The sequence below is a fragment of the Melopsittacus undulatus genome, chromosome 13, assembly GCF_012275295.1.
Source record: "Melopsittacus undulatus isolate bMelUnd1 chromosome 13, bMelUnd1.mat.Z, whole genome shotgun sequence".
Classification (NCBI taxonomy): domain Eukaryota; kingdom Metazoa; phylum Chordata; class Aves; order Psittaciformes; family Psittaculidae; genus Melopsittacus; species Melopsittacus undulatus.
This window is the reverse complement of record NC_047539.1, coordinates 4981943-4999121: the sequence shown is the minus strand read 5'-3', so window position 1 is coordinate 4999121 and position 17179 is coordinate 4981943. Positions and strand designations below refer to the sequence as shown.

The window sequence follows — 17179 nt, the reverse complement described above, 5'->3', positions numbered from 1 at the left end:
AACATCATAAAATGGTTTGGGTTGGAAGCAACCTTAGAACTCGTCCGGTTCCAGCTGCCTATCATGGGCAGGGACCCCTTCCACTGGAGCAGCTGCTCCAAGCCCCTGTGTCCAACCTGGCCTTGAGCACTGCCAGGGATGGGACAGCCACAGCTTCTCTGGGCACCCTGTGCCAGCGCCTCAGCACCCTCACAGGGAAGAGCTTCTGCCTAAGAGCTCAGCTCAGTCTCCCCTCTGGCAGGTTAAAGCCATTCCCCTTGGCCTGTCTCTACAGACCCTTGTAAAAACCAGAACTTATCTCTTTGTCATGTGGCCTTTGATGGAAGTGATCTCTCCTTGGCTTTCCTGGTTGACTTATTTCAGATCAACTCATTCTGATGGTTTCATTACAGGAAGGGAATGGCATCAGTAAACCATGGCATTTCCAAACCTCTATTTAAGGGACAGAGGTTTGCCAAAGCTGCTTGGTCAGCCTTCCTTCCCATCCTCTGTGCTGTCTGCCCCTGAACCTGGAGTCAGAGATGAGCCAGGACAATCCCATGGACTTCCTCCTCAGCTGCTGTGGCTCATCCACCTCCAGCTTTTGTGGGATGTTCAAACCAGGCCATGTATGGTTTGAATTTAAGTCTATTTTAGTATCAAAATGCCCACTGAGAGCTGTAATTTACTGCTCTTTTCCTAGAACAGTAGATAGTGTTTGCTACCAGCTACTTCCTCTCCATCAGAATAAAATGCTTTTTAAGTAGGGATGGGGTGGATATTTTTTGGTGTTTAGGAGATGCTGTTTTAAGCCTTTTTTTAGTTTCCAGTATCCTTCTAGAAGAGAAGGAAAAAAGTCATGTTCATTTGCTTGCTTGGTTTTGGGTTGTGGAGGTGTTTGGAACTTGAATTCCAGAGTAAGTTTTGGTAGTTTCTAGTGCCAAACCATATCAGTGCATTCAACCATCGATAACTTCTTTAACTAGGCACACTGAAATCTTGCTGCAAATTGTATTGATACTTGCAAACCTGTATGTCTGCTTAATACACAGACATGCAGAATTATGGCTAATATATGTGTGTGTATTCATGTGTATAAATACATATATGCACACACATATATGATGCAAGTGTCATTCAAATTTCTTTCTCTAACAGGCACTAATTCACTATCACTCCCTGCAAATGGTAAGTTTTTAATAAATTTACCATTTCCTTTATTATTTTGCCAAGAGAATGGATAGAATCTAGAACCTGGCTTTCTTCTCCAGATTTGTTAGCATAAACTGCATAGAACTGAAGCTATTTTAAGATTAAAATCCCTTTTCACAGATATACAGAACTCTGTACTCTTGAATTAGGTAGAATTTCCCTTTACCTTTCTCAAACAGCTCTTGCAGAATACTTCACTGCATCTGCGTGAGCTGGGGCCAGGTGGGAAGAACAACAATAACTCACTCTTGATTTTACTTTACTTTCATCTTCTTCTGTCTAATCTGTTCAGGTTGCACCCATTACTCTGCATCTTTGGGGAATGGTAGTGAACTGTGTGGCTCTTCTGCTGTTTCACTGTGTGACCTTCAGTACTTTTCTGTGTCTCTAATGAAGTCTAGACCTTATTTTCCCTTTGGGATTTCTGTGAGCCTTCAAATCTGTTTTGAGCTCCTGGATGCCAAAGGAGGACTGTGTCTAACATTCATAGCCAGGTGACTGCTCTGGTTCTGATCATCTTTTCCTTGCCTATTGCACGACAGGAGTTTAACAGGGTACCCATTTAATATGTGGCATCAAAGTGCATTAGCAGTGTGTGTTTGCAGCTTTGTCAAACCAGTAATGAAAGAACTGGCAGGTCATTCTGCAAGCACATGGTAAAACCCTAAGGAAAAGCATTTAATCTAATTTTGCCTATCACTGGTAATTGCCTCTACTTGGAATGACATGATCATTCTAAACAGGCATCAGTTCTCTTCTAGTCTGGATTTTCTCAACACTGTTTCTATTCTATCCTTTTCTTCATGGCTTTTTTCATCCCTTTCCCTAAAAGAAAATGTTAAAGCATTGAAACAATGCTTCAGTTCCTGTGCTCCGAGATACACTGCCATTGAGCAGTGAGGTGTCCTCCCTGCCCTGGTCAGCCAAGGTAAATGGATCTCCATGTATCTCTAGCGGGGGATATGCCAGTCCTGAAATGTCACATTTGATTAATAAATGACTTCAGGAAAGGATGGCAAGAACAAGTTGAAGTCTGGCAAAGCTAAATAAAGACAAGGGGAAGCCCATCAGAGTGAAAGTGGACACATAAAAGGGATCATGATCTACAAATAGCTAAACCAGAGTAATTTCTGGCAGGGTAGATGGCTCTTCAGAGCAACAGGAAAAGGCACAACAAGATTCAGCGCTTTCAAGTGGCAACAAAGTTCACTTGGATTCAGAGACCTATTGAATTCCTCATTACTTACAGACTTTAAATAAAGACAGGCTCAGTTTGTAAACCAGGATATGTGGACTTGATGCAAATATCCATAGCCAGCTTCTTTCCTAAGTTTTATGCAGGAGACAATTACTTTTTTCTGCTCCTAAATGTGTCTTACAAAATCAAGGTTGTTTCATAGGACTAAGGGTTGCTGGGTTTTCTTCCTTTATAAATCTCTCATCCTCTTCCATGGTTTGGGCTCTGTTTTCTGTGAGCTGTGGTCCCTTAATAGGGAAGTAACTTGTGTTTTCCACTGATCCTGTGTAGTCAAACTGATTCTAACCTGGCCAAGGGTAACATGTCCTGCTGGAGTGGAGATCAATTCACAGTATTGTGGCTGTGGAGATTTTCCTAGTGTGTCTGTCACACTTCCCAAGTGGAACAGCAGAGTTTTGAGAATCAAGTGGCTCAAGATGGAATGAGAGGGGAGGATGTGAATTTCATACTGAGGTGACTTGCGTATGCTCTAAGAAACAAAATGATCCCTTTATTATGGGAAACCCCACAATATCCCAGTTTACAGCAAGGCCCTCTTTTGGAAGGCTGCTGGTGCTGAGCAAGTTACATGCTGCAGGCAACCTCAGACTTCACTCTCCCCATCAGCTAAGCAAAGTAGAGGCTGAGAAGCAACAGCAAAGTGTCTTGTGATCAAAGCTGTTGGTCAGACTCATGCATTCAGTGCTGTTGAGAGGAGTGCAGACCAGGCAGAGCTTCCTTCCCTCAGCACCAGCCATCAGGAGTGTTAGGAAGCTAGGACGTGTAGCTCAGCTTCCCATTGCTTGAGCCACCCATAGACTGGACAGTGGCTGCATCTGCCACCAGTATCTGGGGGAGCTTGTTTACTTTGTCCTGACCTGGGGGTAAACTGAGCAGCACAAGACAGTTGGACAGGTTCTTACTTTGGTTTCCTTATGTATTTGTTTTTCTTTCCCCTCTGCAGTATGTGGTCATTCCAACACGCCGTGCAACCGCAGTGGCCTTGCAGAGTTTCACTTCACACCTCCTGGGAGATGCTGGCAGTCCTTATCTGATTGGATTTGTAAGTGCTCACAGCAGGTTTTGGCAGGGTTGTTTGCCCATGTTTAGTTTTGTTTATTAACTGCTTATCTAAAATGCCAAGCTAAACCGTGCAGGGGAGCACAGGCCTGTGTTTACCAGCACAATGGGAACCAGTGCAGGGAAGTGCAACTTTTATCCATGCTTGTGTTGTTGATGGGCTGCAATTTAAACCTGGAAGGACCACATAGGCACAAGAAGTAAACTTCTAAGTCTTTTTAGCCTAAGGCATTTGTAAAGCTTACGGACAGCTCTGTAAAGGGAGAGTGGTTGCTTCTGTGGTGTGGACATAGGTCCATTAGAAATCAGATTGGAACACTCTTATGTGTGCATGTGTGTGTTTAACTCTATCCGGTCTCATAAACCAAATATCTGTTTATGGGTCGTAACATGCAGCTGTTCTGACCTGCTGATATTTTGAACCTGTTTTCTGTGATAAGAAATGATGGTGTAAATCCATGGCAGGATGGGTGTGTATGTTTTGGGTTATTAGTATCCCTTTCTGGCACATTGGCTTTGGGTTTTTATTAGTAGTATTCCTTTCTATAACTGGTGCAGTTGTTGGCCTTGGTTTTAGTGGAGATCTGTCTTTTGGTGCCACCATTATCCCAGTGCAGAGCAAAACAAAAGACCCTGTTCCAAAAGCTGGCAATCAGAGAACATTCAGAGTTGGAAATATAAGGCTTGGAAAAACTAATGAGGAAAAGAAGTGTAAATGTACCGGGATAGTTTCTTTCTCTTGCACCCTTCTGTGGAGTTCAGTGCATTGAGTTTCAGGGAACACAGATCATCATTTATAAAATAGAGTAGCTTAAATGTAAACCCAAAGTGGCACTGCTCCTGTTGTGCTGGAGGTGCTACAGTTTTCCAGTGGTGTATCTGGCATCTTCACTAGTCCCATCAGCTGAGAGGCAGAACTTTGATGTGCTCTTCCAAATCAGTACTGCTGTGACAGCTGCCAGGGGCTCTGGACCTATTTTTAAGCACCCCCCCCCTCATTTCTTGTCTATTCATCACATAGATGCTGTGATGAATATATATATATATATAATTATTTATATACATTTAATTTTATATATTTTATAAATATATTTAAATATACATATTTACTCTTGAATGGCAGTTCCCAAAAGTGATACAGTTGTTCTCTAGCCCTCTGAAGTGTACATGAAGAGACAGATACAGATAAGGCTGAATGGACCAAAGAAATGAGAACTGGTTTAAGAGAATCAATATGTACAGTTTGGCTTACTCTTTGTTTACCTCAATGTTGTGGGTACCCAGGGAGAAATGATCTTGTTTTAGAACTGATCTAAAAGTGGCAAGAGCAAAGGAACCAGTGGAAGCGATGCTTTGTGCAGGGCAGGGGACATGGGGAATGGCAGGTAGGGGAATGAAATGAGTAGGGCAGCATGCTGGGAAGGTGGGTGCCAGTGATGAGAAGCAGGTGAGATGCCTCAGATGACCCCACTGCATTTCATTCTTTGTCATCCCTCATAAGAGGGCTGTCCGGGAGGAATGGTGAAGACCCTGAATGATTGCAGTTAATCTTGAAAGTTGCCCAGGGTTCTATAGTGCCACAGATTAAAAACTTTGGTTGTAGGAAATAATGTGCCTTGCCCTTCTGGTGTTCAGAGATCAAACAACCTGTGAGTTACTTAAGGATGCCTGCCTGAAATATGCTTAACCTCAATTTAATGCCTGCCTTAGGCTTTCTTTAGACTGGGAACATATTAATTATGATTTTGAATTACTCTAATGCTGTACATGTTGGGCAGTTCTCATTTGGGAGGAGGCTACTCAAGTACAATCTCTATGGCAGGAGAGCAAGAGCGAAGTGCTCATGTCACAGAAAGCACCAGCATCCATCTCTGTAGCCTCTGGGCTGGATGGGCTGATTCATGCTCCAGTGATTGAAAGGTCAGCTGCTTTCACATAACACAGAGAAACAAATAGTATTCAGAGTGAAAGGACAAACCAGAGCTAAGACAAGCAATCACCTTGGTTGTTAAAACCTGCTAGTGTTTGTCATTGGAATTGTCTGGCTGTTGTGGGATGGAGACCTTTATACAGCACTGACAGCTCACTTGGGCAGGCTACAGAAGCAGCCTGGATTATGACTAGGATTTTCAATGCAGTCGCTGGGAGCTAAGCTACCTGCTCCTGTTGGCTTTAAGGGAGATTTGGAAACCCAGTTCCCATAGTCCTTCTGGGAATCCCCATCAACTCACACTGCTGTTGCTCCAGAGCAACCATGAAGCTGATTGAGAGCAGAGGGTAGGTCTTGAAGGAGAGAGGCAGAAAGCAGGATGAATCAGATAAGCTGCAGTAACAGGCATGCTCCGAAGCAGTGAAACCCAGCTCCTGATGCCTCAGGGTTCACCTGAGACCCTGAAGATATGCCAGTTCTTCTGACTGCTCACAAAACCCACCTGAAGCTCCCTCCCTAACTGAGCAGTTTGGATCAAATATGGCTGGAATCTTACCTGGTTTTGGTGAGTTCATAGTGAGATTCCCTCTAGTAGTGCTCTTAATAAGGAATCAGACACCCGTGTCCTTGTAGGACTAAGCTGTCGCAGGTAGCTGGATACCAATAAATGCTGTATTGATCTTATAATCCTCATGTAGAAGGTACATAACAGCTGCAGCCTCATGTGTGTGACTGCTCCCTTGCTCCCTGGTGTGCCACAGAGCTGAAGGTCAGATTCAGGTATTTCTTTAATCCTCCTAGTTCCAAATCTTGCAGGTCAGCTCCTTGCAATCACCCCAAGCACCAAATATGTTAGTTTTAAAAGCTAAGCGGGAAGAAGCATGTATGTATGGTTATATTTCATGTCTCTTTAAATATTCATAACTTTTATTATGGTAAAAAGACTCAAGATTGACCTACAAAGAAGTTCTACAAATGCAGTTTTAGGGTGGCAGCTATAATTTGCATAAGGTTTTACTACTTGCCGAGCACTGGGATCAATTACTATAAATCAGTGCTGCCTATTCATTCACAAATAGGACTAGGCATTGCTGGAGTACTTCATTAGATGAGACAGTTTTATTTCTAGATAACTGTATGTTTTTCAGGACCTTTGTGATAACCTGCGGAGTTTGAATAATTCCCATTTAATGACTTGGACTGTGATTTCATGCTTTATCCTTGAGATAGTGAGAAAATGTTCCTGTTCAGTGCATTACACCCAAGTATCTTTAGCACTTTTCTGTCTTTGAAAGGTCCCACTATGCAGACATGGCTGCTGAAGCACAGAACAGTTAAGAGAAATACCCCAAATCCTAACACTCACATTGAGTATCAGATAAAAGTCTTCTACCTGCTCCTCCTGTGCCTCAATACCTAGGCAACATTTTGGGCTTAGAAGAGTTGAGTGGAGGCAACTAGCAGCAGAATGTGAAGTGCAGTTAACCCTTCTCAGGCTGTATCACAGCTTCAGCTCTTTACATTATTAATTCTAGTTATATCTTTGTGGCCTTTCAAAATTAAGTAGTTGTGAGACATGCCAGTGAGCCTGCACCCATGTTCCTCTGTGCACATGCATCTTCCCTACTCGGGGTTTATGTTATTCCTTTGCACAAACAGCAGCCTCCTTCCACTCACTGATGTACCCTTTTGCTTCAGGAAAAAGCAAGTGCAGGCAGTGATTTATTTCTTTTGAGGCTGTGCCTTGGCTCCCTCCTTTCCTTCCTTTCCCTCCTCCAAGCCTGTCATTTGTTTCCCATCTGAGCACAGCATTGCTCTCCTCTTCCATCCTTGCCTTGCTGTGATGAGAAACGGGCTCCGACTCCAGCCTTTGTTCTCCCGACACGTGCCAGGGGAATTGCTGTTATGGGCACACACTGCCCTTGCTGCTCTGGTGCTGTCATCTCTCCTGTTAGCTTCCTGCTTTATTAAATCCTTCCTCACCTTCCCTGTGCAACCATCCATCAGGTCTAGGGATTGGAACCTGTCTGTATCTGCTCGTCACCTGGCAACATCAGTGTCTGAGGATGTTTTAAAGTGACAGAGATCAGGCCTCCCTCCACCAGCACCTCTTGATGGGCTAAATGCTGGTGGTTCCCACCTGGCCTGACCTCCTTGGCTACTGCTGCTTCAGCTTTGCCTGAAGGACATGACCTCCACTTGCTCCTGCCAGGCAGCTTCAGGACAGTATGGCACAGTGTGGCAGCTAGGCTCTGTGAGAGGGGACCCAAATCATACTTCTGGGTGCTGAGGGACATGCAAATAGCAGCATCTAAACGGAGGAGTCTCCTCTTGGGAGACCCCAGGACTGCATGTTGTGTTGGGCTGCAGTGCCAGGAATGGTGGCTCACCACAGCAGAGCTCACCAGTGTCCTAAGAGGCATCTCCTCTTTGAGCAGCCTCCTTTAGAAAAAGAGGTCTGAACATGAGGGACCTTGTAATTACTTGTAAGCAAATTTGAGCTGTTCTGGTTTGAAGGGTTTTGTGCTGCTCCTGGTATGACCTGGAAAAAAATGTGAGAATAAGCCTATCACTTTTTACCCTTCCTTTTTCTCCCTTCCCCAACTTTCTTATGTGAGTAGGTTCACAAGCTAGATCTAATGAGTTACATCAACAGTGAGGATGCTAATGACCTTCCCTTAGCAGGCAGTTAGCAGAACAGTGTTAATTATCACTGGTGCAGAGTATCATGGAAGACAGATCAACACTGGTAACTCCAAACCGGAGTAAATGTAGCAATTAAGATACTTCTATAATGTAAGTTATAACTGCAGGTGTAGATTTCACACCTTCTTGTCCCTGTTAGACATCCTTTTTGTGGATTTGGTTTCAAAGGTGTTTACATGTCCAAGTAAATACATATGTATAGAAAGAAGTCCTATATGTAAAGACTTGCCTGCCTGAGGAAGTGCAATGAATGTCTTATGGTTTAAAATTTGTATTCTATGGTTCAAAATGTTATGGCTATGTTAGTGTAGATCTGTGCTTACAGTGCTTACTGTGGAATAACAGTTCTTCTGGTTTAGTTTGCTGGATTAGAACAGGCCACAGCCTGTTGGGACCCAAATCCACCAGTGCCTGAATTAAAAGTGGAATAAAGTGTATCATTGTGGTGTGATGCTGCAGTCTGGGTGTTTGTCCCTGTCTGGCCTATGCAGCCCTTCCTCAAATATGGCCCATTATGTGCTTGCTAGTGATTACAAAGTAGTGTCTCTTCTGCCAGAGCTGGCTGTGAGATGAACACGAGTTCAGAAAGGCAAGCATATCCTGTAACAACAATGTGCAAGTTGTTCTCCCAGCATCACTCTCTGCTTTATGGTCTGCCAGGGGGTATTCCAGTGCTGATGTGGAAGTAAGGCTGCAATGGAGCTCTCTGTCTCGTTGCCTTTTGCAGCACGTTTGAGCAGCCTGGTCTAGTGAAGGTGTCCCTGCTTGTGGCAGGGGGGTTGAAACTAGATTTAAGATCCCTTGCAACCCAAACTGTTCTATGATCCTATGTTACATGTTCTAACATTTATAGTATATCTGAGTGTGCATTGGCAGCATTTTCCATCACCTGATGGAAATGGTAGTGGAGATGTGTAACACATTTATGGTTTTAACCATTCTTTCTTTACCCAATGCCAGCTACTTGGCTGCTCTGCTGTAGACGCATGGTATCACTCCTGCAGAGAGCTTCCCCTGCATTCATGCTGCGCATGACCCAGGCTGCAGTGGGCAAAATGGGACTTGCCCTTGCAGTCCAACATCTGATGTACATAGGTCGGGGAAACACTGAGGAAGGGAACCCCCAGCCCCTCATCCATATTATCTCTTTCCTCAGGCAGTAACTTTAAGTTGAGGATTTCTCTGGTCCAGGCTGAGCTGAGTAATTAATAGCCTTTTTCATAGTGCAGGAAAAGTCAGATCTTTGACATGGCTGCCAGCTGTAAAAAAAGAGGGGGAATTAAACACCTGGAGACCAATCCACATAGGATTTATCTCATCATTGCAACGAGCTAACAAGCTGCCTGCTTGTGATGACTCAGCAACAGACAAGGTTTTAAGCCTGTGTTAAAAGCCTGAATGACTTCCCATATGCCAAGCACTCTTTGCAGGTTCTCTGTAGTTTTGGTAAATGGGAGGTTTAAAGGATGTGAAAGTATCTTGTTAAAGAAGGCCCAGAAATCCAGAGCTCATCGTGGTGTCACTCGAGTATTTCAAGCTCTGTCCCATCTGCTCTGTCACTCCTGTGCACTAAAGTCTCATTAGGTACGTGGTCTCTTCCTCTGGGCTGGCAAGGACCCTGTGTTCCCATTGCAGGAATCCCTGCTGTGGGTACTGCTGGGGCAGACTTGGGTACCAGCACCAGTGCAGGGTATTGATACTGTCACCTAGTATTAAATGAGTTTGTGATCTCAGATGGGCACAATTGACAAGATGTTTTGCTTTTTTGCCTCTCTAACATCCAAACATGCCAAGGTTAAAACTGAATAGCTTTTAATTTCTTTTACCTTTCTGCAGTTTTCTGAATGAATACAATAAACTAGTCAGGTTTACTTCCTCTTTGTATAATGTGTCTCTTATGCCATTTAGCACAGTATAAATGCTTGTGCTCCCCCACAGCCTCAGCAAATTTACTTTTACTTTACAAAATGCCTTATTTTTGTTTCTAGTCTTCATTTACATTCATGTTAGATTTAAAAAGAAATAAATCAAAGGAACCTTTCACATGCATCTCTGAATTCAGAGTGGGTGAACCCCAAACCACTGTGGTGTTACAGGGATTCTGGAAAGGAAGGAGCCAGGGAGAACCTGGCTTGTATCAAACTGGTAATGATGCAAATCAGGTCTTTGTGCCAGACGCTGCAGTGCAAACATCATTTATGTAGTAAGACTCGTGCCCAAGAGGCAGTGTCAGAGATGCAGAGGAATCAAGCAGCTGCACAGGAATTGAGCTGTTTGACTCAGCAATGAGACAGAGGAGATGGAATGATCATTTCAAAGATGTTGTCACTGTTACATTGTCTGATTAGTAAATCAGTTGAATTTAACCACTCATGCTGGTGAGGAGGGACAGGGACACAGAAGCAAGACCTCTTCCTAGGCCTGATCTGTTATTACATCAGGGACCTGTCCTGTGTTCCAGACCACACAGCCCATGCTTCCCAGGGAAGGTAATGGAGTTTCTATTTTTCTCTTGTCTTCTGCACTCAGATTGAAACACAACCAGAGATTCTGGGCTTCTGGATCATGCCCACTGCAGCTGTATTGTTTGTCCTCCAGAAAGTGAGTCTTATCTCTAGCTGGACTCCATCCAGTTGGCTGCCCCTGCCTGAACACAGGCCGTTTGTATTCTGTGGTAGAAGTGCCATGAGTTAAAGTTTATTTAGCAAAGTCATTCCTCTATTCTAAGATCTATGTTACACAGGGAGGGAAAAGACGATGTGAACTTTTGCAGTTAGGATGTTATCAAAGACTTCTGATGAGGCTGCAAAGCAGCAGCAGGATTTCCTCATTGATTTTCCACCCCCACATCTTGGATAAATGTTTGGAAGGTTTTTTGCCACCTACCAATTGGCAGAACAAAGAAAGGAATCCCACACATGGTGCTGGGTGGGAGAACTGGCACTGCTGTGTGTGCAACCCTCGCTTGTTCTTACTCGTGATAGCAGGCACCCAATATGATGCTAGGTTAAGTCTTGCCAAATCACAGCAGACAAATCAGGATGCTACCACTGCAGGGGGCCTGGGAAGTCAGAACCTGGCAATACAGAGCAGAGCATTTGGCAAACAGTATGTCATTCTTGGAGCCCAAGTCTGTAATTGTGTCCTGTGCCCTCTTGAGAGGAGATGCCAAAGTTCAGTCTTAGCAGGTGGCTAGTAACTGCATGGAACAAAGCAACAGGGAACAGTGACTCCTAAGCTAACAGCAAAAACATATATATGGGTCCTGATAAAATTCTAGAGATGAGATGCAGACATGGATGAGGGGAGACAGATGAGAAAGCCCAGCTGGCTTGGTGGGAAGAATTGTATCTCGATGGGAGGAACACTGCTGCTTCTGCAATGTGCTCCCACAGAGTATGGGGGTTAAAACTGAAAACCTCAGCAGATTCAATATCAGTAAGATTTGTTGGTATAAAAGGTCAACATGATGCTATGGATGGAAGGTGTGGGGCAAGCTGCATTGGGAGCTTTATTTGTTGGAGACTTTGTTTTCAAAGCTGGCTTTAGCCTTTAATGTCATATCATCCATAAGAGAAAGCAGTTGGGAGCACACGCCTGGCTTTTCATCCCCTGCTGCTGATTTATCATGTCAATTTGTCGAGTGATTTATTGGCTGATCCTTTTGGAGGATAATTGTATCCATTTCCCAAAATGAGAAGTGGTTTAGAATTTCTATATTTATTTCAGAATGGTCTCAGTTCTGGCTATTGCACATAGAGGGGCTGGTTCAGTGCCAGGTTTTGGTCCATAATTGAAGAATTGGGGAAATGCTGGGAATTAAGGTGCCTGGATACAAGAGGGAATGAATTACCAGCTGATGTCCATGTCTCTGGGGGCAGTGCACATTCTGCTAATTCCCTGTGGCTGTGTTATTTCCACATTCAAGCCTTGTTGCTATTTTCTAATAAGTCTCTCAGACCAATAGCCTCTGTTACTTGCCTTTAGTCTAATGACTTCAACCATCATTTCTCACAAAAGACTGGTTAATAACACTGCTGGTTTTCCTTATGTGTGTTACACCCAGTGACTAACGTCCTCGCTGAGAGGTCAGGAACACTTCCTTAACTATATCCCAAGCACCGAAATTTTCTTCTCTTCCTTTCTAGGGTAGGGAATGAAATGGAGAATTCTGCCTAAAACCCTTCAGGTGTTTCTGTAGACTCACTCTTGCCCAGAGAAGCTGTGGCTGCCCCATCCCTGGCAGTGTTCAAGGCAGCACTGGAGCAACCTGGTCTATGGAGGGTATCCCTGCCTGTGGCAGGGGGGTGGAACTGGATGAGCTTCAAGGTCCCTTCCAACCCAAACCATTCCATGGTTCCAGTGGTTATTCACTCCTCTCTACTTGAGAATGCCCCAGCCTGAAGGACTCCTTTGCTCTTTAGTGTGTAGTGGTTTCACCTCCAGCATCAGTCTGGCCACTGCTCCTTTCCTCCACTCCCATAGGAGCCAGGCTGAGCTGCAGGACAGATATTAAGGCACAGAGACCACCAGTGCTCCAAGTCTTCCCACTGAGGCACACTCTGCAACCTGTCCATTGGACACCCCACAGGTGTTATCCTTCTGTGACCTCCTATTGTGCTTGGCCTCTGCTGGGGCATCTCTTCACACACATTTTACCTCCCAGGGGCTACAGCTGGCTGCAGGGCTGTGGATAGGTGATTTCTCCTGCCTGGGACATTTTCTCACTCAACTGCCAAGATTTAAGCCTGGAATGTCAGATTTGGCTTGTAGTTTGATGCCCTCTTTTATTAGCAGTAGCATAAGGTCCTGGGTTCAGCTGCTTAAACCACATCAGTAGCACTTTAGAAGCTGCTGCAGAAGCTTTGCCTGTTTCTGGAACCGATTTGTGTGTGTAAACAGCAGCAGGGCTCTGTGTTGCCAATTCCCTGCAGTCTCATGGTATAAACTGCCTCAACAAAAGGTCACAGGCAAAACCAGAGCTGGACATTTAAATGCCCAATGCCTTGAGACCCACCCCACTGCTGGCACTGCTCTGCTGGATTTATGGAGAGCAAAGTTGTTTGCTGGGCTATAAATATTAAAATGTGATTCTTTTAGCTACAGTCATTAAATATTACTGAGTTTTAGCAAAAGCTTTTCATTATGAACTAAATCCTGCCAGTGCATGTCACTGCTCCTCCGTGTAAGCACAGACTTGCATTCGCTTCATATCATAATGGTTTTGGCTGTTGGAAGACACAGGCTGCCTTACCCCCAAACTTGGTGTGTGTGGTTCTTAGGTGGGAGCACAGCCCCTGTGCAACAGACCTGGTCTGAGCCTGGGGGGCAGAGTCACATCGTGCACACAATTACACTTCAAAGCAGCAAGCTGAGGTGGTTAGAAGAGGGAATAGGGCCGGTAACACAGACATGGGGGTACAAATCCCTGTGTTTGGGTTGTGTTTCTGGAAATCAGATGAAATCTCTGGGTTTCTTCTGTGAAAAACATTTCCCCCTTCCCACTCAATACACAGAAATGTAACCTAATACCTCCTTTTGCTGACAGGTAGGTAGGGTGTAGGAGTAAGCAGGACTTGACAGACATCATGGAAGATGGATGTCTGTCTTCCTCACCCACTGAGCAATGCCTGCATGGCCCTGCTGGCACCCTGTGGGGCTTGCTCAGTACAGCCAGGTTAGACACCCACGGATGCCGTCATGGAAGCAGCCAGGGAAAAGATGGAGAGGGCTGTAGGAGGTGTAATAGATCAGGCCAGAAGAGTGACAGGGAGAGGAGAGCCCCTGCCAAGCTGCTGACAGCATGGGCTGCCCAGGCTCCAGAGCCGCATGGGGAAGGCTGAAGCGTGCAAGGGATGTTCAGCTTTCACTGAACGCACTGTTCCATTTTAAGCCTGGTGCATATGTTCAGTGGGTGGTTGGGTTGTTCAGGGAATCCTGTTCCCTTCACCGTTATCGTGTCTCTTTTCCATCTAAGTGACTAATATTTTGCTTGTCTCTCCTAGATCTCAGACCTGATCCGACAAAGCACAAAGGAGTCCCCAGTCTGGGAGTTCCTCAGCTTGGGGTATGCACTCATGCTCTGCCCCTTTGTCGTTGTCCTGGGAGGGATGTTCTTCCTGGCCACAGCCCTCTTCTTCCTAAGTGACCGAGCCAAAGCTGAACAACAGTGAGTAACCTGGCAATTGCAAACGGGGAGGTACCGCACAGCCTGTTTTCTCTCTTGAACAATATGCTTGTTCTCTTTGCCTGGCATTGGTCCTTCCAGATAAAGGATGTTGGGTTGTGTGTTCAGAACCTCAGCTCGGCAGAGTGCATGAGGCTGCACGAAGCACAGGGGCTTGGGTCGTGCTGGCTGGGCATCCTTTACACGCTTCTGCTCTGGTGGATCTCGGTTGTTGCCCATGTAGCTTGGATGGGAGCACAGTCACAGGTCACAGGCCCCTTTTACCCTTGCGTGAGCATGTCACAGCCCAGCCCATCTGTAGTGAGGGGTTGCTGTGTCCTGGAACCAACGGCCTGTTAGGTGAAGAGCCAAAGGTACTTTACAGAGCTTGGTGGTCAATGCTGAGCGCACAGTCCCACCGCAGCCCCTGTGCCCTGCTCACTACCCCGAACACGCAGGAGCATCAGGCAAGAAGGAAGCAAGCTGTGTGTGGGGACAGAGGTGCTCGAGGGTTGCTGTAACAAGCATAGTGTTTCCCAGTCCCTTATTGCAGCTTGTAAAAAGAAAGCTACTGTTTTTCAGTAAAGAAACCGATTCGGACCACCTCACGGTTGGCAACTACAGTAATTCAGAAGACGCTTCCACATGACATACAAACTGCTGGGGTTAGTCTCTTTCTCATCATTGTCAAAGAATTAGAGTATCTATGTATAATGACATGCTGAATATGTGGGTAGGTGACTTGTCTGATGTTGCCTTTCTCCTGCTGGGGGAGTGGGAGACAATGCAGACGTTAACAGCCTGTCCAAATTGTGCAGACAAAGAGAGCGGAGGATTCCTTGCTGTGCTGTAAGCAGAGGGGCCCTGGCACATTCTGTCACTAGACTATTACAACCAGGAGGAAAAGAAGGTGTTTGGAAGTTGACATAAGTGAGTGAACAGTTTGGGTGATACTTGCTGGCTCACACGAGCATATCAGATGGATGAAAGCGATTTGGAAGCAGTGCCACAGATGGTGCTGTGGCCCTGTAAGATCAGTCCCACCTGCCTCTTCCTAACACATAAATACCAGAGAAAGGAAGGAGTTTCTGCCTCGTGGTGCTTTTAGGTATATATGTTCCCCCTCTAATGAGTTGTTTAAATGTTGTGGAAAAAACAAGACCTCATTATGTATCTTGTATGGAGGGCAAGTCCTGCACAGCTGAACTTCAGTGTGACTTTGGAGATGGGACATGACCGATGTGTACCTGGTTTGCTACCTGCGTATAAGGGCTTTATGTTGCAAGAAGGGAAATTGAGGGTCAGGTGTTAGGAAGAACTTCCAAAGAGAAAAAAAGAGGTAAATACTACAGTAGATCATTAGAAGCATGAAAGCTGTCCTGTGTTTCTGAAGGTTACCCTGGCTCCTTCTCGCAGTTTGAAGGTGGGAGCTGCTCTCTGCCTTTCAGCCCTATTTCTGTAATGGTGCACATGATCTGTACATGCAGATCTAAGCAGTGAATATCTGTGGGCATGGCAAGAAGAACGTCAGTTTCTAGGTGCTCAGGGTGTCTTTTTTTTTTGCTGCAAGCAGCCAAAAGGTGTGTTTGGTGACAGGGCAGCGACACAGTGCAGCAGATGAACCCCCCTCGTGTACAAACTTGGGCAGATACAAAGGGAGAACAGTTGTCATAAATAACAGTGAACAAAACAGTTTCTCTTAAATGACTCCCAGAGCAGTTTCCAAGATATGCCCACTCTCATGTTAAAATTACCCTGGCATCCTGCAGATTCCTGGGGAGTGCAGCTTAGAGCAGTATCTATACTAAGATACTCCCTGCCATGTGCTGCAGTGTCTGTGCTGCTGATGGGGTCCCGCCTCCTATTGCTGATGGGTTCAGTGGTCTCCTCGGGAGAATTCATGGGAGAGGGTTTGTTATCAGCTGCATGCTTGCCATGAGAGAAAAGACAACAGAGCACTTTGCTATTAGCAGCTTAAAACTCCACACTGGATCCAAATCCAATGTCCAGCTCCCACCTACGTGACAGGCCATCTGCACTTGGCATTGTGCACCCTTGGCAAAGACTTCCAGCCTTCCCTCGCATCCTACCTATGGCTTGTCAGGTACAGGAGCATCCCTCTCTCAAGATGCCTTGTTTTCCTGCTGCAGTCAGTCATGCTGCTCAGACAACAGGACTTGGAAATGTGCTTTGCCAACAGAAATCAATTAACCTGCAGGAATCACAAACGCTGGTGTCCCACGCCAGAGATTAAACCCATTCATCACCAGTTGGGTCAGGGCAGATGTCACAGACCTCTCTAATGAACTAATATGGAAGCAAAGAAGTGGAGCGCTGCTCTCTGCAGCCCTGCCTATGGAAATGGAGCATTCCCTGCTCCTGTGAAAAGCACTTTGGGGTTTTATTGCTAGGATTGTTCTGTTTGTTTGTTCCTTTGTTTAATGGTCTCTGGGCTTTTGCTTAGAGATAATTTCTTCTTCCAGGCAGGCCACAGTATCAGGAGAGCAACCTCTTTCCTGTAAGGCTTCCTCCAGTTGCCACCACACTTCCTTTCACAAACAGAATGTCCAGGCTTTCAGTGCCTCGTGACATAGTTTTCACACTACTTTTATCACTGCCACAATTCCTGGCATATTTTGTAGATTCCTATTTTAGCCCAGGAATTCCAGTCACAAAGCTTTATACAGCCATTCTTTTTTCTTTTAAAAATCACAATGCTTGGATAACTATTTCCATGCTGCTTCAGAAGTCTGACAGCTTAAAAAGGCTTTTAGTAGACTTAAGACTAGCAGAGAAGGCAATAAAGTACATCACATTGCTCTAATGTAATCCAATGCTTTTGGGGGCAATTTTTCCAATACAAATTTAA

The 17179-nt window shown here is 45.2% G+C and overlaps 1 protein-coding gene across 3 annotated transcripts in view; it reads left to right on the top strand.

Moving 5' to 3' along the window:
* Nucleotides 1-17179, top strand: part of LOC101874140 (protein spinster homolog 2) — a 122391-nt gene that overhangs the window by 89079 nt on the left and 16133 nt on the right. For 2 of the 3 annotated variants that reach the window (XM_034068709.1, XM_031053618.2), the window contains exons 10-11: nucleotides 3393-3491; nucleotides 14150-14313. In XM_034068709.1, the coding sequence (XP_033924600.1) occupies nucleotides 3393-3491; nucleotides 14150-14313 (263 nt within the window). Of the gene's footprint in view, nucleotides 1-3392; nucleotides 3492-14149; nucleotides 14314-14892; nucleotides 14967-17179 lie in introns of those variants that run through there. The other variant, XM_034068708.1, reaches the window with a different exon arrangement.